The sequence below is a fragment of the Phaethon lepturus genome, unplaced genomic scaffold (genome assembly GCF_000687285.1).
Source record: "Phaethon lepturus isolate BGI_N335 unplaced genomic scaffold, ASM68728v1 scaffold25287, whole genome shotgun sequence".
In the NCBI taxonomy this organism is placed as follows: Eukaryota; Metazoa; Chordata; class Aves; order Phaethontiformes; family Phaethontidae; genus Phaethon; species Phaethon lepturus.
The window spans coordinates 1-25118 of record NW_010554386.1 but is presented as its reverse complement, the minus strand read 5'-3'; the positions used below and the strand labels follow the sequence as shown (position 1 = coordinate 25118).

Genomic DNA, 25118 nt, shown 5'->3' with positions numbered 1-25118 from the left:
CAGCAGGAAGCATTTAAAGGCACCTTTCATGTTTCCTTTGTTTTCTCTCTCTCCTTCAGCACAGAAGTATCACTATTTATTATTTTCTGGCACTTAACCGTATTTTCTTGAAGCAGCTCTCATCATGTAGGAGCACAGCTTCCCAGAGCACGCTTTACCTACCCATAATCTTATGTGACATTTCAAACTTCACCGAGAGCAGTTAAGTGACTGCATGGTCCTAACACTGCAGGAACATTAGATTTTGGCTCACCATCATTGCAACAGTCCATAACTTTATTAGCTGGAGTTCTTCCAATTGCTGCATAGGAACCACACTCATGTTACAGCAATGGGTAGCTCATCTCGTCTACAAAAGCACCTATTACACACCTACTTCATGCATTTTGTCCAGTACAACATGCACAAGCAGGTATGAGGAATCAGGACTGATTCCAGCCTCTTTTCAGAGGAGGAAGTCCCGTTTCCTTTACAGGCAACTTACAAGAAGGATACACAAATTTTACAGGGAACCTGCAGAAACCTGACAACACACAAGTATTACAAGCTGTCCTGAAGCTACTGCAGCTCTTGTATCAGCTGGATATACTTTCTAGAACTTCTGTTCCCAGGACTGTAGCTTTTTTCCCCCCATCTCTGTATAAAACAAAATCCCAAGATTGCCTGCCACAATGAACATCAGAAAGTCTTACGAACCTATTTGCTAAAGGTGCAAGGTAGGGTAGAGGAAGTAGACTGCTTGGCAAAAAAATGAACCAGTCAACCAAACAAAAAAGCCCCAGTTTGTATAGCCTGACCCATGATTTCTCAACAACCGATGCTGGCATAATCACAAAAATTGAAGTGTCAATACACAGTATTAGAAAACCACACTTCCTACCTAAAAGCATTCACTGGTCTAAGAGGCTTGGAGCCAGCAACACAAAAGCATCCCAAGTTAAATTCTATGCTTATACACACAAGTAACTTGAGAAATAGCAGGTGGATCCCACTGGAAAACAGATTATTTTCTCACAGACCTTGAAACCAGCTTCTCACCCATTGGTTATTGTGTTTAAGGTTTGAATCTGAACAAGTGGGTGGCATTCAATTCCTCTGCTATTCACACCCTTATTACCTTGGCCAGGGCTCCTCAACCCCTGCTGCGGTCAGCTTCCCTGCCTCCTGTGGGTAGGGTACGACATGCGCGAGTGAGCATGTGATATGCTCACGATTTTGCCCATGCTTGTAAGAGCAGGGGAAAGGAGAAATGCTCCTGACTCATGCCACAGGCACATAGAGCTGGGTGGGAGAAGTGGTTCCTGCATTCAACTCTTACCGTACTGACCTCCTCCGCTCCTGCGCCCATTCAGCAGGCACATAGGACAGTCATGGGCTGTGTGTCCCCCTTGTGTCTCTCCTTGCCTGTTACTTCTTCCTTGCCATTTTCTCCAGAATTTATCAAAGGCAGGGCAATGGTATACAGACCTTCTGCCAAAGGGACTCAAGACTCCGCCGTTTGGTTAGGCACAACAGGTATACCATGCCTGAGATGAACCACAGCCACTCCCTTGATGAACAATAAACTCTCACAATGACTGCCAAGGAAAAAAAGAGCTTTCCAAGAAAAGCAGTTCTGCAAGAGAAGGTGCAACGACAGCTGTTCAAATCTATGAACAGCCACTGCAAATAGGAAATTAAAAAGAACCTTTTCAATTGAAGCAAGAGAGAAGTTAGGTGCCAAAGGAAGCAGTTTTTAATAGTGCCAGAAGTTTTACAATGAATGGTTTATGAGATTTTGGAGTCTCTATGACAAAAAGTTTCAAAAGCAAGTCCAATACACCTCTTGCAAGCACTTCTAGTCCTGCTATTTGAAATCAGACAAGACAGACACTCAAACACAGACACTTCTCCCCTTTGCTAAGCACGCTTGATTACACCACGAAACAGAGCTGAAGGGTTGCTCTCCCTCATTCACTCCCATGCTTCCTTGTTGCAACATTTATTTCACCAGAGCAAAACATACAAAGGAAATGGGAGCCAAGCTCTGGGGTCAGCAATAGTTCCAAGCAGCTAAACCAATGTTAAGAGAACTTAGAAATTGCTAGTTACTGCATATACAAGGTCCTTCAGTAACAACCTCAAAATGTATGTCTGATGTCCTGCCAAATACAATACTGGACGATTTACTACACGGTGTTTGTGGCACACTGATAGTTATTAATGAACAAAATGGAACAGATGAGTGGCAAACTACTTCATGGCTAGATTGTTTCAAAATGGAAATAGATCCCCTTTTCATCAAGATAAAACAAATCCCAACACCTATCTTTTTTAAAATTAAATTAGCGGTGGCTGAAAAAAGCTGAAGATTTGTCCATACAAAATATGTTCTCTAGCAAATTCTGAAGGAGCTGAAGGAATGCAACAGATTTAGCTGTGGACTTGTCTGATGAAACAAGTCAAATGCAGTAAGCTCCCCCCACCAGCTGGTAAAGTAACACAGGCGACATTACACAAACTACAGCTCCTCATTCCAAAACGTGATTTATTTTGTAATGCATATAGACAGACACAATCTCACCAGGAAGTGCACAGATAAAAACATGCTTGAGACAGTGCAGTGGCAACAGAGGAACTCCTTGAGACATTTCAAAAAGCCAGCAGAATGGTTTCTGTTGGATTCAGCAATAAAGAAAGATGTGAAGAGCATCCTCTGGGAGATCCCTCCAGCTAACATAAGCAAATACATACATTTTTAACCTTTTACCAAGATATGCCTCAGCCCCACAACCACACCGCTCTATTAGGGCAAGGGAGAGAGTACTCAAGGGCAAGGCAGGGAGATAAAAGGTACCATTATGCAACTGATTTTACATGGGTGCGGCTCACTGGTTTGATTAGTTTACTTATTTGCATTACCAAAGTAGTCAGAGGCCCTGCTGGGGTTTCTGTGCATTAGACCCTATATACATGCAATGAAAAAGTTATCCTCAGCCCTGCCCATCGACCCCCTTCCCCGAGATGTGCTGGTACAAGCTGAAGGTGGAAGAGGTGAAACTGCCAAGAGCCAAGGCAGCATCGGAGCAGGATTACGACCACAACACCCTGCCTGCCGCTGCGGCACCCTGTCAGAGCGTGCTGCCCCCCAACAGCATCGGGTCTGAAACAGCCCAAGTCAGGATGAGTGGGCTGTGCAAAATGCAGGGAGGTCAGCGAAGGCAATTGCAGATGGAAATACAGATAAATACCTGCTGCAGCCTTCCAGAAACGTCCAGGAGAGGGCAGCATCTGCCAGCATATGGAACAGGCAGTCCACCAAGCAACATGCTAAAAAACTTCCCAAAGGGAAAAGTTAACATAGGCATGGGACACCTGCGAATCTGCAGAAGGCTAGGTACAACAAGCTCTCTTCTGTTTGGGCACTGGAACAAGTGAGGAAAGCATCAGCTTTACCGTTCGTGAACTAGCACCCAAGTGTGGCATTTGATGCTCTGGGATGCAATTCCAACGCCGGAGACATGCGGCAGACTCCCTGCGGTGTTTGTTCCGTCCTTACACATTCATCCTCTGTCTGGCACTGGGCCTGGCATGTTTTCACAAGTGAAGCTATGACAGGAGACTCATGCCCATCCTGCACTTCTGGAGGTAACATGAGAAAAGATTATGTCCAAACCTACATATTTTTGTAAAAAAGTTATAAAGGTGCTCTTCCCAGGCTGCCCAACGTATTGCCCACGATTTCCTCAGCTGAGCAAGGCATGAACACAAGATCAGCACAGGATCTGCTGTTACAGATTTGATCAATGCCCTAATACCCCAGCACCAAATGAAGATTCACAGCAAACATCGAGCATGTTCATCACATGTCCAAATACGAATGCTATCTTGACAAAGCTATTCTGAAGGCAAGGGGGAAACAGCAGAACTCAAACCATAAAATCATTTGAATTAGTTTGTCACATTGTAAAATCTTAAAAACAGCCACACGCTGCCTACAGAAGAAATAATTTTGTATTACCTACAATGACAAGAGCCTTGTACAGGAGACCCTCTCACCCTCCCCCAGTGTTCAATTAAAAGTTGAGTCCTTAACAATGCAGTTTAGTCCCTTCTACAGCTGTGAGGTAGAATTTTCACACAATATCTTAATATACTGCTCTTTAATTGTATGCTTTCATTTAACTCCCTCCTACACTCTGCAATGAATAATCCTTTCTTAATACACGCACTAGAGTAAAGCTATAGGAAAACAAGCAACTTAAGTGTATTTGCTGTTTCAAAGGAAATCTGATTGATAGTTTTGCAGGGTCTAAGTCACCAGATGCTATCCTTTAATTACTACACGAAGAAACCTCATCTTACATATTTAAAGGGCATCCAAATAAGGACTTGTTTCTCCCACCCAACACTGCTCTTCTGCAATCTATCTTCACCCCTTGACAGAAGGGCCATAGAAAAGGAACATTATCTCTGATTTTAGCAGGAGGCATTTGAAGTAATAGCACAGAAAGGTAAAAGGCAAAGAATATCAGAAGTCTGCAAAGAAGCTTAACTTACTATTCCAATGAAATTGGAGAAATTCAGGCACAGATATTGAACTTAAAAAAATCCCTGTTTCTATTAACCAGTGAGATAACCAGAAATTAATGTGAAAAGAATATAATTCTTAATGTTTTTAAAATTGTAGTAACTATACTGCACTACCTGTACAAGCAGTCTAAAGATGAAGTTCTAGCAAAATGGGAAGCCTATCTCCCTTCAGTGCAGGCTTCTCTCTATTAATAGCGTTACAAGTGTAGACATATTGTGTATACAGGGTTAACCAGAGAACATTTTGTTTATCCACATGACATTGGAGTAGCACTTCTGATGCTTCATCTGTAACACGCAGATAAAAGTGGAGGTCTGATCTCACGTCTTTACATACACATCAATGGTTTGGTTCAACATATTTTGGAGGTTGGAGGGCTACCTCTCTTTCCAGCATTACTGTGGGGACATATGCAGCCCCACCAGTAGCACACCACAGCTGAACTGGAGGACAGATAATCATGGAGTATTTGCAAAGAATTATAATAATCAAATTTGATTCTATTCCAGCAAGGCACTTGTACTATTTGAGTTTGATCTCTTCACATCCAGCTAAACAGACAAGGATCTTGAACAAAAAAATCCCCACCCTTAAACTTTACAATCCCCCTTATTATTATGGAGAATGAACAACAGAACTGCAATACTTCATCTGTGAATTAGGGCTAAAGCTTCTATTTAGGATTATTTACTGAAAGTCAGGGGAAAGGAGGAAAAAGGGACTTACTGAGCAGTCACCCAAGTTTGCTTGATTCCTCTCCCCCCCTATACTCTGTTCAGCCAGCTTCTTGACTGATGGAAAGATACTTAAAAGCAGACAGCAAAAGAAGTCAGTCTAGTTTTAGGAAAAAAACTCTAAACACAGCCAATCTAAACAGCTCCACATATAAAACATGCTACAAGGTTGCTCTGTCAACAAGCTTTGTTGAAGGATGTCATGCTGCCAGGGCAGCAAAGAAACCACTACGCCAACTGCATAAATGCTCTGCTTTAAAATGAAATGCTTTCCTGTGATCACCCAGGCACAGAAGTGCTCACAAAAATACCTAAGGTCCACAGGTCACAGCACTTAGGAAATGCCTGAAGACTTCCTGTGCTTCATTAATGGAACGGAATCCATTTGTCTACAGTCTCTTGCCTAACCAATTAGCAGCAGCAAAATGCCACACCGTATTACAGTGCCAAGCACCAATATTACAAAAGCCTGCGATGACTGCTGACTTCTGACAAAAAAAACAAGTCAGAGGGCAAATATAAACATACCTTGAAAAACCTCAAGGCTTTAACCATTTTCCCTGAGATCTGATGCTCAGTAGCATTCAGTTACTGGAAGACATACTTACTAAAGCCTCAAATGATGGAAAGAAACATCATCCTGCTCCAGCCATGGCCCCTTGTCAAACTTCAGGTACTCGATGTCTTCAACTACCTGGAATCACAAGATTTAAAAAAAAAAAAAAAAAAAAATCACACTAAGAGGGGATCAGAACATCCAAAAAGATCAATGAACATGCCCCCAAAAATCAATTAAAGAATCAAAATATATTATTAAACAAGTCACCCAGCAAAAAGGCTTCACTGATAAAGCTGTATTAACCATGCAAATGTTTAGACCTAACACATCATCTCCCAGACATATTTCTGGAGGTTGTGGCCCTGCCACAAGCACTGGGCAGACACATGGGGCCAGCTCTAAAGCTCTTGGTGCTTTCAGCCTTGGTAAACAGAGGATAACTGGGAATAAATCAGCTGAGAGCTGCCTTATTTCCAAAATCTTACCAGATTCTTCAACCTGCCATTGGGGCTGAAAGGAAACAAAGAAAGTACAACCCAACTTCTAAGGTAGAATGAGGAGGAAATAGAATTAAGTCTAAATTTGACTCCCTTTTGTTGCAAACAAAAACCATCATGCTACATAGGTAGCCCATTTGGTTTTTGTTTTGGGTGGGTTTTTTGGGGTTTTTTTTGTTTGTTTGGTTGGTTGGTTGTTTTTTTGTTTTTTTGTTTTTTTTTTTCCCCCAAAAAAGGCTCGGTAGCATACTAACTGAGACAGGTTGAGGAGCAGTTGTGGCAATTGCCTCGTGGTGTTGCTATGTGTGGTTCACATCACAGAAATTGAGGCACATTTCAGGCTGGAAAAAACTCAAACACAGATGAAGTAGCTATACTGATGGAAGTCCAAAGGCTCACGATTTCTTCGGTCATCAGGACCTACCCATGCATGCACATGCCCCAAGCAGAAAGGAAAGGTAAAACTCACAGCTCAGCACCCAGAACCATTCAAACAAGTAACACCAGCTCAGCAAATCATTTCTTCAGCATCCACAAACTTACAAATCCCATATTTGAGCTTCATTTACAGCCTAGTGTTTTCTCCACCAGAAAACAAATCTTTGCTGGACCACTGGGTAATTGCTTAACACAAGCCTGAGGCTTTCACAACTGACTAGATCTAAAAGAAACCCAAACTAGTGTCAGGAAGATGCACTTAAGGTACATGATGAGGTAGAGAGAGTACCTTGAAGCAGCTTGGAAAGGAGTAGATTGTTACAGCTCCAAACATTACTTTTCAGAGGCCTTTTCCAGAAGATAAAGCTACGAGGTCAGGACTGAAATCCTGATGACACATTGTTGATCCATTGACAACAAGTAAGCAGATGCCAGTAATGAAGTGAGTGACAGAATAATAAATTAAAAATGCTTCTGTTCTTTACTGTACATTAAATCCACTATAATTATTCCCTGCAATCACAGCAAACACTAAATCCCATTTATTACCACTTAAAAGGCAATAACAAAGTGCTATTACAAAGTAGTTTGGCTATAAAGGTCTACTCTATTACCAGTACTATGTTTTTATAGTAAGAAATAATGGCTTAGAGATGACCGCATGATCATTTTCCCTAAGGCATTTATATTTCTTAAAGACTAATTTTGCTGATAGACTTAAAAAAACATGGTTGACATGACATCAAAGCATATTTAAAACTTTGAGCACATTTAGATGCTTTTTAACCATTTTTGATGTCTTAAAGAGGCAAAGTGGGCAAGCCAGATACTGTAGCTGAGAGCATAAGAAACCTCCTTTTCACACAAAGAAAAAAGCTGACAATAAATCCACCTGTTGATGGAAAAATGTTTCAGTCTTCAAAAACCACTAGAGAAAACTGCACCACAGACATTTAGAAGAGTTTTCACAATTGCATTTAGAAACTGCTGCTTCCCACCAAACTGCTGTAATGTAAGTCCCCAAGATAAGCATTCAATAATGTAAAGAGGAAGAAAAGCGTATGGTAAGTTAGTTGAAATATCCATTAGTTATTTTAATTATTTAATTTAAAAGCCAAACCTCTACCATAGTTCCCATTAGCTATGCAAAAGCAATTATTTCTCTACTCCACAGCAAAGCTTTGGAAACTCACCACTATGGCTGATGACAGGACTAATAATAGAGTTGCTAACAACAGGGCTCAGAATATGTTGCGGGGAAAAAGAAAATCAGAAGATATCTGTCCCAGCAGCTCATTAACAATGGTATCAGCCTCCCAACCAGGCTAGAAGATCAGCTTCTTAATTTATAAGGAATGCCCTGGCACCCCCTGGGAATTATAGCAAATGAATGATTTGAACCTGATCGCAGCACAACTTGTAATAAGGTCCAAGAGAGATCAGGTCTTAATACACCGCAGAGCACGGCAGGATTTAGAACAAACAACTTCAATAATGAGACCCCTTTCCATAATCTTTGCAACTAAGCCAATACAAACAGCTCACAATTTCTAAGCTCGTTTCACAGTGATCTGGTGAGTGCTATTGCTGGAAGAGCTGGGGGGGGCAGCGGGCAGAGGGTGACACTGTTCTTATTCGTATCATTTATGGGGACAAAACCACCAAACCCCAAAAGGCTGCTCTGTCAGCTGACTTCTCCGCAAACTCCTTCCTTGCAGGTTGTTTCTTTAAGCAAGAGATGGACACAAGGAGCAATGCAGGCTATACCCCTACGGAGTTCAGACCACAGCTTGCAGGAAGGAGCTCAGCCCACATCACGCAGGCTAGCTCTGGAGCATTTCTCTTCTGCACCGGCAAAGGAGGCGGCACAAAGCTGGTCCGTCAGCAGCCTCCCACCTTCACCATCATCTCCAGTTAAGCAAGCTGGTGATACTGAACAACACAGATACACAAATACAACACACTATCCACAAGCACAGAGGAATTAAAAACTTAACCAAAATTGTTTTTAAGTTATCTCCTTTCTACCCTCACCGCTTTTTTAATGTCGAGGACTTTAAAAAACATTTTAAACCAACATGTAACTAACTTTCTATTCCCAGTTTTATCCTCATGCAAAAGCACTCTGAAACACCCTAACAAAGGCCATTTCGGCACTTATTACTCTTTAGCCACTACAATCAATGTTAATTACAATATGAAACCGCAGCTGATCTTTTTAACACACACACTTCAGGAAAAGTCATTTCTAAGTTGTGTATGTCTGCTATGATCAAAAGCCATTAACTATAAGGTTATAACAAAAATTAAGCTCCCAAATCACATAGCAATGTTTAACTGTTAGCTAGCATTCAATCTACAGATTATTTGCTATGTATCAACAGGATATACCTGTGTAAGCAAACACCCTACAAGCCAAAGCCAAATCTCTCCTGCCAACCCTTATTTCCAAATTTCAATTATTTCATTCCAAAGGTAAACTGAATCTGAACAGAAAGGAAACACACCAACTTTATTCTTTGAAGTGGAAAGAGTACCAACCTCTATAGCTAACATCTAACAATGAAAATATGATACCATCATGTACTTGGAAACTTCAAAATAATAATCCGTCCTCTAGTCCAGATTTGTCCAACCAAATTAAGAACTACATCAGTGCATACTGATGACCCTATGGATGACCCTATGTACAGTGATGACAAGACTGCTGAGCTTGGTAGACTCCACAGTCAAGCAGTAAGAGCTTTAGACTGACTTTAAACCCCGATTTAAAAGATTAAAATAAGATCTCTAGCAGTGGTTTTGGCTACAAAAAATATCTAGGGAGGAAACCACTTTATTCTGATCACTTTGAGACATGCTTACAGAGAAGGAAGGGGAGAAAACAAGCAAACCACCTCCCCCATCCCAACTTTGTCTTCTTTCTTCTACCAAACATCCATGGCTACCTTCTTGAAACACCATGGTTCTCAAACCTTACTCTTTCTTTTACGTTGTCTGGAAAAAACTAACTACAAGTGCTCAGTATTCTCATCCACACCCTGACCTTGTTTTCTTAATCTCAGCTTCTTCCCATTTCATTATTTTTGACCCTCAAAAAAATAATCTAAAAATATGACAGAGAACATTATTCCTGGGATGCTGATCCTTCTTGCCCCAGAGGATGCTTCTCACTGCACAGCTGGATATTCACTGTGGCTGCAGGTGTGTGAACTTTGACAAGGAATACTTACCACAGAAGCAAGGGCACCCCTGCCCTGCTAGCACTAAAGCAATATTTTATTTTTTATGCACATGAGAACAATGAGGCTGCGCTCCCAATTTTTCACGGGGGTACTCACAAGACTGAAACCTCAGAAATTTGAGAGCTATTTGGAGACAGTAATTTCAGGACTAAGACAAAAAGTGAAGGTTTCAGTCATTTTTTCCCTTCCTGAAAATGATACAGAAGGATTACTGTCAGAATTGCCAGCTGGGAAAGGTCCCAGGTAGTTCTCTCCATAAATACAGTTGATCTCAGAACAAAGGGAAAAGCCTTTGGTTTTTTGAAGTTTCCAAAACCACCTCATTTTCAAAGAGTAGAAATCTTGCACTACTCCAAATGTAAGCAGTTTCCTCGACGTGTGATTTCACAGTGAACTTCTATATATCTGATGTCGTGCTGAAGCCATCAGCCCTTTCTGTGGGTATAAACTCAAACTGCCTCACAAGTCTACTAGTTAAAAATTATTATCTAGTTAAAATTATTATCAAATGCATGAGTGTTCAGAAACCCAGCCACGACCCAATTTCTGGACAGATGCAGCCAAAATGTAGCACTCAACCATACCATCATAAAGGGAACTAAGAGGCCTAGAAACACATAGCAATGCAGCTAATGGGGGTTACATTTTTAGGACCCGGAAAGTCCTTATTTTGCATGGAAACACGAGGATATTGGGTGCAGGCTATTGTCATGTAGAGTGCCAACTAAAATCCACAGTTCATTCCTCCAAAGTCAGGCTTAAGAGAGAAATTTACTGCAGACTCCAACTGAAACAGATCCATCACCAACTGCAACAGCAGGAACCAAGCTCAAAGATCCAGATTTTCCAGGCTCTTGCTCCCAGGATTGCTCTCAGCAATGGTTAGTTTGGAAAAAGACTCCCCCCAATTTTATTGCTAACCATGACATTAGGTGGTGTGGAATATCCCTCTGGTCAGTCTGGGTCAGGTGTTCCAGCTGTGTCCCCTCCCAAACCTCTGCACACCAAATCACAGGGAGCAGAGTGAGAAGCAGACACACCTGTGACGCTGTGTGAGCACTGCTCAGCAATAGTTGAGATACTGGTGCATTATCAACACTGTTTTGGTCAGATCTAAAGCACAGCACCATATGGGCTCTTGCAAAGAAAACTAACTTGATTCAAGTCAAACCCAGCTCATCAGCAAGTGAGCACAGCAGTAATAGGCTGCCTCCTGCAACACTTAGAAATGTTCAAATATGCTCTTCTTAGTGGTTCCACCCACCCCAAAGAACGCCAAAGGCAGTAAGCAGTGAGAAAACTCCCTTACTACGAATGCCAAGGTTGGGCTTATGGATCTTTAGTTAAGCACTGACTTGGAGGCTTAGCTAGGAAAGGCTCTAAGACATGTCCCATGGCAAGATGGAAGTGCCCTCACAAAACTACGCACAAACCTCTGTGGTAAGGCAGGCTGCTACCTGCTGAATGTGACACGTAGTGCAGGTGCATGGACAGGTGCTGGTACACTGCAAAAAATTGTTATTTTCCTTTTGCATCTGACTTAGGGAAGCTTTCCCAAACTCCTCTCCTTCCCAGACAAGTAAGTTTTCCATCTCACCCTGCCACCTCTCCTCCCAGCTGATTTAGGTATTAAACACATACTGCTGTGCAAAGGTCTGGACCGATTTCCTAAAGCAAAAAGCAATATAACCAGCCTCATATTTCTTTTTCCCCTCTAACAGAGGAAAGGAGAGCATTAAGTGGACTCTAGAAGAGCTTTCAAACAAGAAACAGAGGAAGAAAATATTAAAATCAGCAAGACGTATCTGAAAAGATATTTTTAGCGCAGCTGAGATCCTTATTGCTACTACAGAATTCAAGTGAGCTGCGAGGGATTCACCATGTAACTTTCATCCCTAGAACTGAAATGAACCCACTACAAACTTGTCCAGAATTACAAAAAGCTTGTTGCTCTTTCCTGCAGGGGACAGCAGCTACAGAGAAAAGCTAACAATGGGAAAGAAAAGGCTTCTGTTATCCCACTAGTTACCCTCCATGAGCAAGAACATTTGCAGAAGTAAGGCAAATATATTACACCTACTCCAAAAAGTAACAAAACTGAGCAGGAAAAAGCAGTGATCTTGTGTTAATCCTGTCCCATAAGAGATGGTTTATTTCTAGCCATGAGAAGGCAATTTATCTGGCTTGGTCCAAGGCTAATGTGCCTGGCAAAGATATCTGGAGGAAAAACTGCAGTTTAGATACCACGTACTAGCTCATACAGATGAATAACCCAGGGTTACAAAGCTTATAACAGCTCTGGTTATCCAGCTCTTTGCTATAACCAAATAATTACTAGCTTTTAGAAAACAACAGCTATTTTATCACAAAGGAAGCTGTGCATCAACCTGGATCATTAGAAGCTGCACAATGGCAAGAGCCAACAGACAGACCTTACACTGGCAGACGAGTCTCAGCTGAATGCTGGGGGTGACTTACCTCTTAGTTAATGTAATTGGTTCCCAAACTGAGCTATGCAGAGCCTTGCCCATCTCACCAGCCATTTCAGAGATGCTGACTTAGCAGCCAAACACAGCACAGCCCAGCAGGGACTCGGAAATGCTTTTTCCATCTCCCTCACAGGATTTGCTTGAAAAAACAAACTAGATTTGGAAACACCCAGCAGAAGTTACATCAGACAAAAGACACTAAAAAATTAGTGATAATCATGTGGTCTATAGGGGGTTTTGCTTGCTCCACTATCTGGAGCAGGTATCTTGCAAAAACGATGGGGGAGTGGGATTTCTACTCCGACAAAAACAACACTCAGTCACCTAAATATTCTAGTACAGACCCAGCCCAGATCATTGCCATAGCAAGCAAACACTAAATGCATTAAGTAGGTTACTAAGTTTGTTATTTAGGAGGATATGTTCTGTTTACATTTCAGTCTTGGAAGTTTAAAAAAAAACCCCAATATATGAAACAAACTCTTACCTTCTCCACATCCTCTGTCTCAGTTGCCATGTACTGCAGAACTTCACTGGTCTCACTGCAAGGAAGAAAAATAATTGAATTCCCCTGATACAACTGCTCTACCCATCCTCTCCCCTGCTCCAAAATGAAGCAGAAATGAAGTTAAGGCATAAACACAGAACCAGAGTCATTACAATTTTTTAGAACATTTACAGAGTTCTTGAAATAGAATTCCTACTGGACCTGAAAGTTGCTTCTTTTCTGGTGGAAAATTGTTTTTAAAGGGCAAATAGCCTGTGGTATCTACATAGTTTCAGTTTAAAAAAATCCTACCTATTAATTTGTTTGCATTTCACTACTTGCCCCAGCTACAATTGCCCAATCTATTTTAAGCCAAGAGAAATTTTCAACCAGCTTAACCCAAAACTTCAGCAGACCTTTAATTTAGTAACAAGTATATTAATACCTGTGGGTAATTTTTAAGAGAACACATTATTCATCACTGCTCACTAATACTGAATTTAAGTGAAACAATACAACACAGGCAGCAGGATCTGTAAGTAGATAAACATTTAAAACAGGTAATAGCTCCCTGGTTACAAGATTGTTTTCCTCTTTGTACAGCAGCTTTCCTAGAAAAGTCATTTGCCATGATAAGAGGTTCTATATAAACATGTTTCACTACTGAGCAGCCGTATTAACAGCTGTTCCCAAGCCTGCCCCAGCTGCCCTGGAAGACCTTTCCTTTAGCTAACAAAAACTTACAAGGAAATAAACTGGAAGCTCAACGCAGTCCATCAAACAGCAAACCTAAAAAGCACTGGGAAGAATCTGCAGACTTTTTGCTTAGCACAACTGCTTCCAAGTTTAATCAGCATTAAGGCTGGCAATCTAAACATTGTTGCTCTAAGCAAGTCACATTATCGAAAGAACTTAAACCTGCAACAGCCCAAACAAGTTCCTGGTCTGCATTAACACTGGTCAGTCAAAATGGCTCTGGTAAAAAAAAAAATTGTTTACAAAATGCCTTTTATTCCTACAACCCCCCAAGCTCTTACAGTCAGCCATTCAATTGGTGCTTCTAGTAGAGGAACTACTTAAAGAGTTCATTCTCAACTTGAGAAGAAAGCAGAAAGCCTCACGCAACTCTTCAGTCACAGAAAGAAAATAAATGGCCTCCTTTCAAAGGGAGCTGCTGTGACAGTGTAGCATGCATACTCACGTCTTCAATATCAACTGTTGGTAATCCAAGGGAGAATCTTATACTGGCAATTGCATTAAAAATGTAGATCAAATCACTTGATACTCTGCAGATTATTAGGGCTTTCATTAAGAGAAAACAGCTGCTCAGTGGAAGCAGTATTGGATATGAAAGAGAACATTAGCAATCTTAGGGCTCTGGTCCAGGAAAAGAAAGAAAAAAGTCAAATTAAAAACAAAAGCTGTCTGCTCAAAATCATGGGGTAGTACCGGCCACAGCATTGGGATCACAAATCACTATCAACAGAAACATTAAAAGGCATTCATAAACACAGACTAGAAAGGAAGCACCGATTTTAAGATAGCCAAATACCTGCTACAAAACACACCACTTCAAGCAGCATCAATTTCTCCAATTAAATGGAACAAGATAACAGGAATTTTGCAAGGAACAAACTAGACTATTTTCCTGCTGCATTTCAAGAAAAGCAAGAGAACAAGCAAACATAAGCTTGAACATGGAAAGTACGTAGGAGTTTGTTCAACAGTCTATATTAACTCTTTTTAGCCTGTTTGAACCAGATTTTGGTCATCCTCAAGAGTGAGGAAATCAAATACTACTTAGCCTGCTGAGACACTCACAGCCACACATCAACATAGTTCACTGTATCGCCCCACAAGTCAAACAAACAGTTAAAGACAGCTGAAGCTTCTGCGTATTTATCCGATATACAAGCCATCAGTAAGGTCCAGAGATGCACAAAGCTGAAGTTCACACATTCACAACTCCCCACATCAAGGGGACAGAGACATCCTTCTTCAGCCTGAGCACAAAGATTGATCTGACAAGCTGCTGTAAGCCCATCCGCTGATGAGGATGCCAACTGGAGGGTGCTTGCTTAACAAGTGTACTGACCATGTACAGACCGAGGGGAAAGCGTTGAAATCACAGCAGGACCAGGTCTAGGATTTAGCCTCACTAAACACCACCATATATTTCTGGGGCTCGATTTGATCCAAAGCAGCAGCAGTAAATTCAAAACAGTTCTGCCCTGAGGGGGATGACAGTCCCAAGGCTTCCCACTCTCTGTCTCCATCCTTAGCCTCCATCATTCCCTTCCGAGAGCTGTGTGCTGGCCGCTAACCTGCGGGGGATGCACTGGGGGGCAGCTGACCATACATCACACCAACAACTTCTGCCCTGTATGAATGACAAGCTCAATATGAAGTTACTCAGTTCAATTGCTGACAGCACAATTACACTGATTTTCCTTAGGGGATGGAGCAAGAAAGCAAAGGGAAACAAGCAGGCAACAATATACCCGAAGATCTACTTTGACTTAAATGTAACTCAATAACCAGCTTCACGCTCAGCACTGAACCTTGCATGATTAGAAATCATTTCGATGTAAAGTAGGCCTGGCTCTGTGACCTTTAAGTTTCCCTTGCAGAAAGCTATTTGTATGAGACCAAGACTGCTTATATTCATGTACTTTTAGATTTTTAGGACACCTTGATTTTTTTGATAGAGCTCTTGTATAAGAATTGGGATAGCTGGCAAACTATAATAGTCTCATCTCAAGTTTACAGTGCACACATTCTTGATTCTCAGCTAGAGAACTCCAGGAGACGCCAGAGAAGAGCACCTTTAGTCTCTCAGAGCAGGTAGCAGTGCAGTCTTTATTTACTATCACCAACAACTCCATCAAATGCTTTTGCAAATGTGTCAGGCTGTCAGATGTATACCTAATGAGGTGGAGAAACAGAACTAGAAAAGGGAATAACAAGCCTATACCCGAAAGCCTCTTTCTCCTCTCATTCTGTATCACTACTGAGAAACTAGCCAAAGCTATGACAACTGAAACATGGTTTTAGGAGCAAAACACCCCCAACTCTCCAAAAAGGCCTCAAAAAGAGCTTATATCGCATCACACTCTCCTCAGGTCATGAAAACAAACACACAGCTATAGCTATGGCATTCTAGACTCCAAGAAAGCATTCCAGCCACTGTTGCAAGCTAACAGGAAGAAAAGCAAAGGGGCCAACACCAACCACATAAAGAGCACTCTGAAGTGTGAGACTGAAGTGAGAGACAGTTTTCGCAGAGGTAACACCAGATGCCTGGCTTTGCTCTTGAGGTGCTCTTTAACTATGAAGAAGTTTATGCTTCCCTGTATCTGATTCCATGACAGCAAAGCTGCAATGCCCCAAGACTGTAGGATGAAAAAACCACACTGTAGATCAGGGATTGTTAACTTTGCAATGTATTAGGTAGGTCAATTAATGAAATACAATGAACTTACTATCGTACAACAGTTTACCCACTCCCAATCTGAGTCAAAAAACATTGTTTTACAAAGCTCACACCAAAAAAAGACTTCATTTTTAATCTTCCAGCATTGTAACACCAGCATCAGGCTTCTCAGATGCCAGAGGTAACTGCACACAAGAACACATAGTTGTATGCCATGGATGCAATACCCCATCATTAGGACATAATGTTCTACCACACAGCATAAGGATTTCTTATGACATGATTTTATTTGCTTCTACTGGCTGAGATTTTAGGATTTGCGCACATTTTTACTCAAAAGCTTAACAGACAAAACATTTTGGTTTGCTAACCTGATCTCTGGTAAGAAGGTTTTCTTGTAAGCATCCTCAATGTTCTGGAGATACGAAGGAGACACCTTTTTCTCATATGGCTAAAAAGAAACAGAAAACATGTTGTGAATTGAGTTTGCTTTCTTTTCCCACCAGCGCAGATTCCAGCATAAGCAGAAGGCACTGCTACACCATCCACCAAGAACTCACTCTTGTATTAGCAGTCTAACATCCAAGTGAACCATATACACATAAATGAAAGTTTCAAGAATTAAGACATTTGGAGTGTTGATAATTTCTTACACGGCATTAAATATCTGGAGTACCCTAACGAACTAGTCAGTCTGCATTAATCACTGCTTTGCCCTGTACTATTATGTCCATGGTTTTAAAGATTAGCCTTATGAGTAAGATTTTTCTGACACACTAGTGAATCTAGAAAGGGAAAGGCAGGTTCAACAGAAGAATATAAAGGAAAAAAACACCCGACCAACTTTCCTCCAATTTATTTCTGTTTGTTACAGGAATCACCTCACTGTCCCTGAGTTTGCCTAAGCTAAGAGAACCATACATCAAGGGCCTCAAAAAGATTAGCTTTCCAAGGACTGATAATCCTAGCTACCTGCACATTCAAGGAAGTTTGTATATAATCATCCAGAAAATAGAAGAAGATTGTCTGAGTCGGCCTTTTCAACAAGGGCACCAACATGCATCCATTTCCACAGTTTCACCAAGTGCACGGACATCCACTCCAACCACCGACTCCAAAATCTTTCTTTGAAATTTCATGGATATCATACCTGCTGCTGAACAGTTCATCTTCCCCATGGTGTACTTTAATGCCACATTTGCAAAACGCCAGGAATTTCTCTAATCTACCATATGTTCCTTCAGTTCAATCCTAAAATTAAATTACATTTCCTGCTTGAAATATTCATCCAAGATGCCCATTACGTCAGAAGGATGAGAGTCTGTTTGTTGGGCCCACTGGAGGGCTTTTCTTTTCCAGTGCCCTGCAACTACAGCATGCTGAATACCAAAATCAAACATTCTATCCGCCAAGAAGGCAGAACTCCCAAAAATACCATCCCCAAACAAGCACTACTGTTCAGCAGCACCACTGCCCCAAGGAAGTTACAAGTTGCACCACCAACTTGTGCCGGAAGGTCTCAAAAATGCCACCGACCTTTATGCTCACAAGGGCAAAGAACTCACAGGTTCCCACGATACATTAAGAAGGTTCTAATTCTGTCGCTGAAGTTGCTAAAACAAAAAAGCTATGGTTTTCCTATACAAGAGTATCTTGTTCATTAAAGCACAGAGGCACATTTGGTCACGGCCTAAACTGCTGGAGGGCAGAAGGGGAAGAGTCACTTGACCAGCAGACTAAGCTACTCAGGCCACACAGATCACGAAGCAGCAAGGGCAGCCTTCCATTTACAGCTTTGAAGTCACTTCCCTTCGGCAATCGTCAGCCTCCCTCTTAAATGGGCAGGAAACTGCAAAACCAAATGCTACTAGGTCACCCTAGCACACTAACATACACCCACATGCTTCGAAAGAAGCAGGCATTGCCAAGCTTTTAAGAGATCTGAGAATTTTTTAGTAATAAATCAAAGTTTTCTTTGAATTCATCAGGCTTTCCATAGTTAAATACTTCACTTGACTGCAATTTCCCTTGGCCTTTGTACAAGGTACAAGGTAAACATCATTTAATCCTCATAACACATCTGAGAACACTTATAAGCACATGTCCAAATATCACAGGAGGGGGAAGAAAAAACCCCCAAAAAACCCTTATTTAGATTAGTCATTATACAAAAGCACTCTACAGCTTTTCTGATGATCCAAGACTATTTCAATAACCCAGTAATCCAATATCTTGCTATAACGAGAGGTAATTTGAAGACAATGCTACAGTAGTAAGTTTTTTTTTTTCTTCTTTTTAACAGTAGTCTCCATCCAATACCATGACTTAAAAAAAGACATTTTGGAGAGAAACTGTCAGCATACCAGAATACCCACACAGTCACCATCAACACAACTGTTACACCTCAGAGGACAAGAAGCTTTTCAGAAGCAGAATTCTGCAGCAAACCCCAGAGGACTCACATAAGGGCATGACTACAGCAGACATTAACAGGCAGTAATAGTGGCAAGAGATAACATTACCTCGCCTTTCTCTTGAATCCTCTTCTGCACCTCTGGGACAGGTACATCTATATAAATGACCAAGTGAGGCGGCAGGAATTCAGAAATGCTGATCTCTTTGATCTCATTGTAGTGATCAACACCTGCGTGAAAACAAACCCAAACACGCTGGAGAGCTAAAGGCAACCCAGCTGAACATATATACGTGTTCCAAATGAGGACAAGTGCAACAGGAACAGCATTAAAATCATAACCTATTGGGTAATGAATCTACAACCATCTTGAGTGTTTTTCCCTGCATTTCCTAAACACACTCTATTTGCAAATAAATCACATTCCCCACCTTTGTATTTGTAGTCTCCTTGGCTCATATAGCAACTTTAGGGTAGGCTTTTCCTCAAATAGATTCAGGAAGTTTTTAGGACAAACAATCTTCCAGACACAGAAAGCAAAACAATTAAACTAAGAAGCTACCAGCACTGAGATACAAGAACCTAACATATCAGTTACATCAAAGGGGAGATTTATTTTCTGACTTAAGTTTAGACAAACCTAGGTTTTCCTCCATCTTTTAGAGGCAGTCTCTCTAAACATCAGGGAGAGACTACAACACTCCAGTCACCTGAGGTAACCACTGTCTGGGGCTGCCTTCTGCCACAGCCTCATACACAAAACAAACAGCACCATCCTAAGACAATAGTGTGGCAAAGGTGATAACAGAAAAAAGTCACATACTTCAAGAATATTTTGCAAGTAGTACTCTTATTTCCCACCATGGCGGGGGAATGAAAAGATCAGGAAGGCATTTGCCTTGTCCTCCGATGCATACACAAAATCATGCTGGGGTGAAGCAAGTATTTTAAGAGGTCACCAACCCAGAGCCCCTTCTCACCATGCACTACTGTTGCTCAGTAGCTCTGTGCTCTATGTGAGCAACAGCAGACCTACTCTCCATAAACACAACCAGACTCCACTTCAGAAGACAGGACTGGAGGACCTCACCTTCCCATACAAAGAAATGTGTCTGAGAAGAGTTATCACCTCTGTGCAATTTGGTGGTTCTACCACATCAATGACCTAAAGCATTTTTGCGGTGATAGTTGGTGACTGGGAAACCACATATGTTCAGGGGAAGCATCTATTCAACACTGTAGTGACATGAATAGCACAGGCTCCATTTAAACTAGCTCAAGAGCAAGCTTTCCTCAATATGACTCACCGACTTAGACAGAAATATTAGTGCCAGGCTTTCAAATTCAAACAGTTTGGGAAAAATTTAAAGCCTACTCTGTTTGGCGCACGGTAAGCAGCAGTCAGCAGTACCTCTAATCAAGAGGTTCGCTGTTTAAGGATTTCAGTACAATCCATTATTTGTACTTGGGATTTTATATTAAGTATAAATTGTGGGTTGCTGGGCTTTGTTTGCGCCACCAACACAGAGCAGTAAGACACAGTTCATTATAACCAGCTCTCAAACTCATTCAGCAAGAAGTTGCAACTCCAGCAGGTGTTAAAAAACAAATACACACCTCCTAAATTTAAGACAAATCAAACAAGACAGCAGAAACACGAGGCAGTCAGGGAAACAATTGCCTTCACCTCAGGAGTAGCCAAAATGCCAGATTTGCTAAGAACAGGCAGAAACAAGAATTTCAATAGCAATTTACTAAGGGGTCAGCTGATGACTGGGCTTTACAGCTATTTTCTCTAGACTGTCAAGTATTTGCCCAGCTATAAGTTTGCATGTTTTGGCTGTGGCTGGTCTCCTACGTACATCACATAACCGCTCCATTTCTAGCCGAGTGATGGAGACTCCATGATCCTGCCCACAAGGCACTGCACTGCTCAGGAGCTCAGTGCCCATAACTCTGAACCGCAGAATCACTGAGGTTGGAAGGAACATCTACAGATCAGCTGGTTCAACCACTCTGCTCAGAGCAGGGTCCCCAGTGTTCTCAATACCTCCAGGACAGAGATCCCACAGCCTCCCCAGGCAATCTGCTCCAGGGTTTAGCTACTTCTACAGAAGAAAATGTTTAATGTCAAACAGAACCCAGAACTTCTTGTATTTTAATCCGCTTTTTGTCAAGACTGGTTCCATCATAAACACATATTAAACACATAAATACTATCAGGTATTTATACACATCCCCCTGAGCCTTCTCGTCTCCAGGTCAAGAAAATCCCAGCTCTTTTAGCCTCTCCTCATACACTGGATGCTCTAGTTTCTTAGTGACCTTTGCGGCCTTTTGCTAGACTCGCTCCAGTAAGTTCCCACCTTCAACTGGTACCCCAGAATTGGGCACAATACTCTAGATTTGGTCATCACCTCCCTTGACCCGTTGACAGCACTCTTTATGCGGCACCCAGGATGCTGGTGGCATCCTTTGCTACAAGGGCACATTGCTGGCTCACATCCAACTTGGTGTCCATCAGGAACCCTGGGTCCTCCTCTACAAAACTACTTTCTAGTCAGTTGGCTTCCAGCATACATCAGTGCCTGCAGTTATTCCTTCCCAGGTGCAAGACTGCACATTCCCTTTGGTGAAACTTCACAAAGTAACCATCCAACTATGTCTCCAGCCTGTCCAGGTTCCCCTGAAGAGCACCAAAAACATGATGTATCAACCATTCCCCTCCAATTTTGCATCATCTGCAAATCTGCTGAGGCTGCACTCTGTCCTGTCCATGTTTTAAACCCTGTTTAAATCTGGTTTGGCCCCAGCAGCCTCCCCTGGGATACAGCACTAGTTACTGGCCTCCAAGTGGATTCTGCACTGCTGATCACAACCCTCTGAGCCCAGCAGTTAGTTCAGTCACTTTTCAATCCACTGCCCACATATCTAACCCATGCTTCATCGGTTTGTCAATAAGGAGGTTATGAAAGACAGCACTGAAAGCCTTGCTTAAGATAAACAATATCCACTGCTCTCCACTCATCCACGGAGCTAGCTTTCTATGAGGAGCTGACTATCCACTGTTTAAGCACAATCTCCTTTTCATAAGACTATGATGACTATTGTCAATCACCTTCACATCTTCCTATATTTGGAAATGGCTTCCAGGAAGATTTGCTCCATTGATCTTCCTACAGCTCAAGCTAAAGTTGACTGGCCTGTAGCTTCCTGGATCTTTGTTCCTGAAGACAAGAGCAATATTTGTGCTCTGAGGTGCAAAAGAGCTGGCCTTTTAAGGCAAGTAGGCCAAAGCCTGTTGACCCATTATTTACCTCCTACCTAATACTACAAGATCAAGGTCTGCCTGAAGAACATCTGGTCACCTTCAGCATGCTCACCCACATTTCCAGGGAAATACAGGAGTCTCTGGCTGACAGGATACAAGTATTAAACAGAATACATATTCTTTAACATATAAGCAGAACCAAAGTCTTGAAGAAAAACTGGGAAGTCTCATGGCTTGAGGTTGGTCCTTGATGCATGGAACAGCAAGGTGCTAAGCACCTTGCAAACAACTCTGAACGTTTACAGGAGTCCATCTTCCAAGCACGGGTTTTTTTGTTCCTTTTTTAAAAACTAAACTACCACACATCTGACAGATGATGGCAAAATAACTTCCTTTTGCATGCAAGTAACTTACATCGTTTGTGGATATAGCCTTGTTTAAACATTGCATCCAGAAACACAAAGTCACTGTAGGGAGAACGCTCCATCACCACACCTTGTCCTGCAATTGATAGTAGGTTCCAGTCAGCAAGGATCAAAGAGACTGCTGGCAGCAACATTTAAAGTTAAAGACAGTACTGCTCTTACGGTCAGTTTTTTGGTTTTGTCTGCACTACTGTATTTAAGGAGTACATTTACTTTTGTGTCTGAGACTTTCAGACATTCACATCTTTTCCATCTTTTTTGGAAAACACTTATTAAAGCACAAGCAACAGGTAAATCACTGTTGGTAGAGGAAATCTCTTCTCACCAGAAGACACTCAAATTACACCACTACAAAACAGTATTTAATGAAATCAAAAAGCCCGAACAAAAGCCACCATCAGGAAATAAGTCTAGGGAGAGTTTTAAAAAGGCTGTACAACTCACAGCTGTCTTGGTATGTTTTAAATGTCTTTTTGACAATAATCAACAGGGATTGCCAAATTAAAACTAATGAAATGGGTAACTGGTGTGTATTTCCTTCGCTAGAAATGATGCAAGATACTGTTCTAACAGAAAATATGCAAGGTATTTTTCTAAATGAACTGTGAGCCTGTGCTCACTAAGCCGGAGAAAAATATAAAAAGCTTAACAACATAACAGCCTTTCATTCCAAAATGCAGATACTAGCAAAGTAATTCGTAACAGCTTACTCAAAACTCACACTCATAAGTTAATTTAGAAATTATATTTATTCACTGTGAAATCTAACCTGTGGTCAGCAGATGCTCCAACGCATTGGCATACTGCAAAACACGGTTACCAAACAGCCAAGCCTGCAGTCGATAAGAGTGTCCATCAGTGCATTTTGGATCATTGTAAAATCTCTCTAGGTTACAGAAACCATTAAATTTCTCATGCAGCAGCGTTCCATCTCCCGTGATCCTGTCTAGGTAATGGATGTCTGCTTCTGGGAAATATTTCATCCCTGACCAAAAAAAAAAAAAAAAAAAAGAGAACACCAATCAAAATAATCGGTTTTGTTTGTTTATAGTAAACATCTATTTCAGCTCATTTAAATATATAGTTCTACCTTAAATAACACTTGAAAACAGCACATAAAATCCTTTGGTCAATCACATCACAAAGCAGACAAACCCTAATTTCAAGTACTGCCACCTTTGACCTCCCCAGTGTGAGCTGAGCTATTGTTCTAAGCAGAATCTTTTTGCCAACAATCCTCTAATCACCTTGATGTTCTGCATACAGCCATGCAGAAAATCCTACCTCTCAAGGTGCTCAGTGATTCCATCAGAGCTAGAAGCTCAGTGAGCAAACAGACGTCATTAGAAGTGAAATTTCATTCACAACAAATCATACTTACACAAGTATCCTGCAGATCTGACAATCATCCCATCATCATTGCAAACCTCACCAACATGACTCTTAGCTATAAGCCCTCCACATTAACTGTGGCATTGCCTAACTAATAATTTGCTAGTCAAGAACTGCTGGTTTGGTAAACTAACCTTCTTTACACAAGAATCACAATTAGACTGTTAAGTTCCAGTAACTATTGCAGAAATAGGGAAAAAAAAATGTACCTAGTTTTTCTGCTATTTGTTGTGCAAGCTTGCCCTTCCCAGAAGATAAGTTGCCCTCCACTGTAAAGATTTTGCTGTATTCAGTGAACTTTTTTGTAGCTCTGTCTCCCAACATATAGGCCAGCCAGCCATACTGCAAATTCTGTCCGGTGCTGGTATGAAATCTTGCCTGAAAGAAAACACAATAAAATTAGCATATTTTAGTTTTCTTAGCTGACCTTGGCATGCCCAAAGAGCAGCTTTTTCAGACCTTCTGTACACACAGGAAGATACACACTTGTACAGCTAACACAAGGAATTTTCACACAGTACAGGTAGCATTGCCATTTTAGCTTGTCAACCAAAGCAGCATTTAGGCTGAGAAGCCATTTATGAAATGCAGGATTGAGAAGATGGAAACCATGGAACAATTCTCAGTGTGTTTAAAGCCTGAAGCAGGACTGCTCTGCCAGAGCTCTGCTCTGAATCTACACAATAACTGAAACTTCCCAGACTTCCTGAAGGCCACAGACACATGATGTGCCCCACATTCCCAAGAGAAAAATCTAGAGTAGGGTTTTGTTTGTGATTTTGTTGGGTAGATATTAACATTAAACCCAGTCTGTCAGGAGAATTACACCTTCATTTCTGCACAACACAGTTCCTGTACTTGAAGGTGGAAAGAAATACCCACCTAGCCTGTAAAGCTTAAGGCGGTATGTTACTGAGCTCTGCTCAAAGCCACACAAAGGCCTTGATAAAAACTGAATAAGCCTTACTCTGAGCAATGCAGTGACCTCACTTACACATACGAGACTTTATTTTTATTTAATGTTCTTCTGTTTGCACCACCAAAGATCAAATTCATAAGCTGAAGGTCACTGGGTCATTACACTGTAGTCTCAGGTATTTACTTGTGCCTCTACCTTACATCTCCGCTCCTCTCCGAAGCCCCTGCATTCGCCCATCGGGAG

At 41.5% G+C, this 25118-nt stretch overlaps 1 protein-coding gene across 1 annotated transcript in view; it reads right to left on the bottom strand.

Annotated features, from left to right (window-relative positions):
• The window catches only part of NDUFA10 (NADH dehydrogenase (ubiquinone) 1 alpha subcomplex, 10, 42kDa), a 40991-nt gene extending 16660 nt beyond the window's left edge, over positions 1–24331 (bottom strand). Inside the window, exons 1-7 of the mRNA XM_010291855.1 lie at positions 24166–24331; positions 23334–23549; positions 22554–22640; positions 18978–19099; positions 16827–16906; positions 13023–13077; positions 5916–6001 (exon numbers count right to left, since the gene is read on the bottom strand). Of these exons, the coding sequence (XP_010290157.1) occupies positions 5916–6001; positions 13023–13077; positions 16827–16906; positions 18978–19099; positions 22554–22640; positions 23334–23549; positions 24166–24280 (761 nt within the window). The 5' untranslated portion in view covers positions 24281–24331. The remainder of the gene's footprint in view (positions 1–5915; positions 6002–13022; positions 13078–16826; positions 16907–18977; positions 19100–22553; positions 22641–23333; positions 23550–24165) is intronic.
• Between the last annotated feature and the right edge of the window lie 787 nt (positions 24332–25118).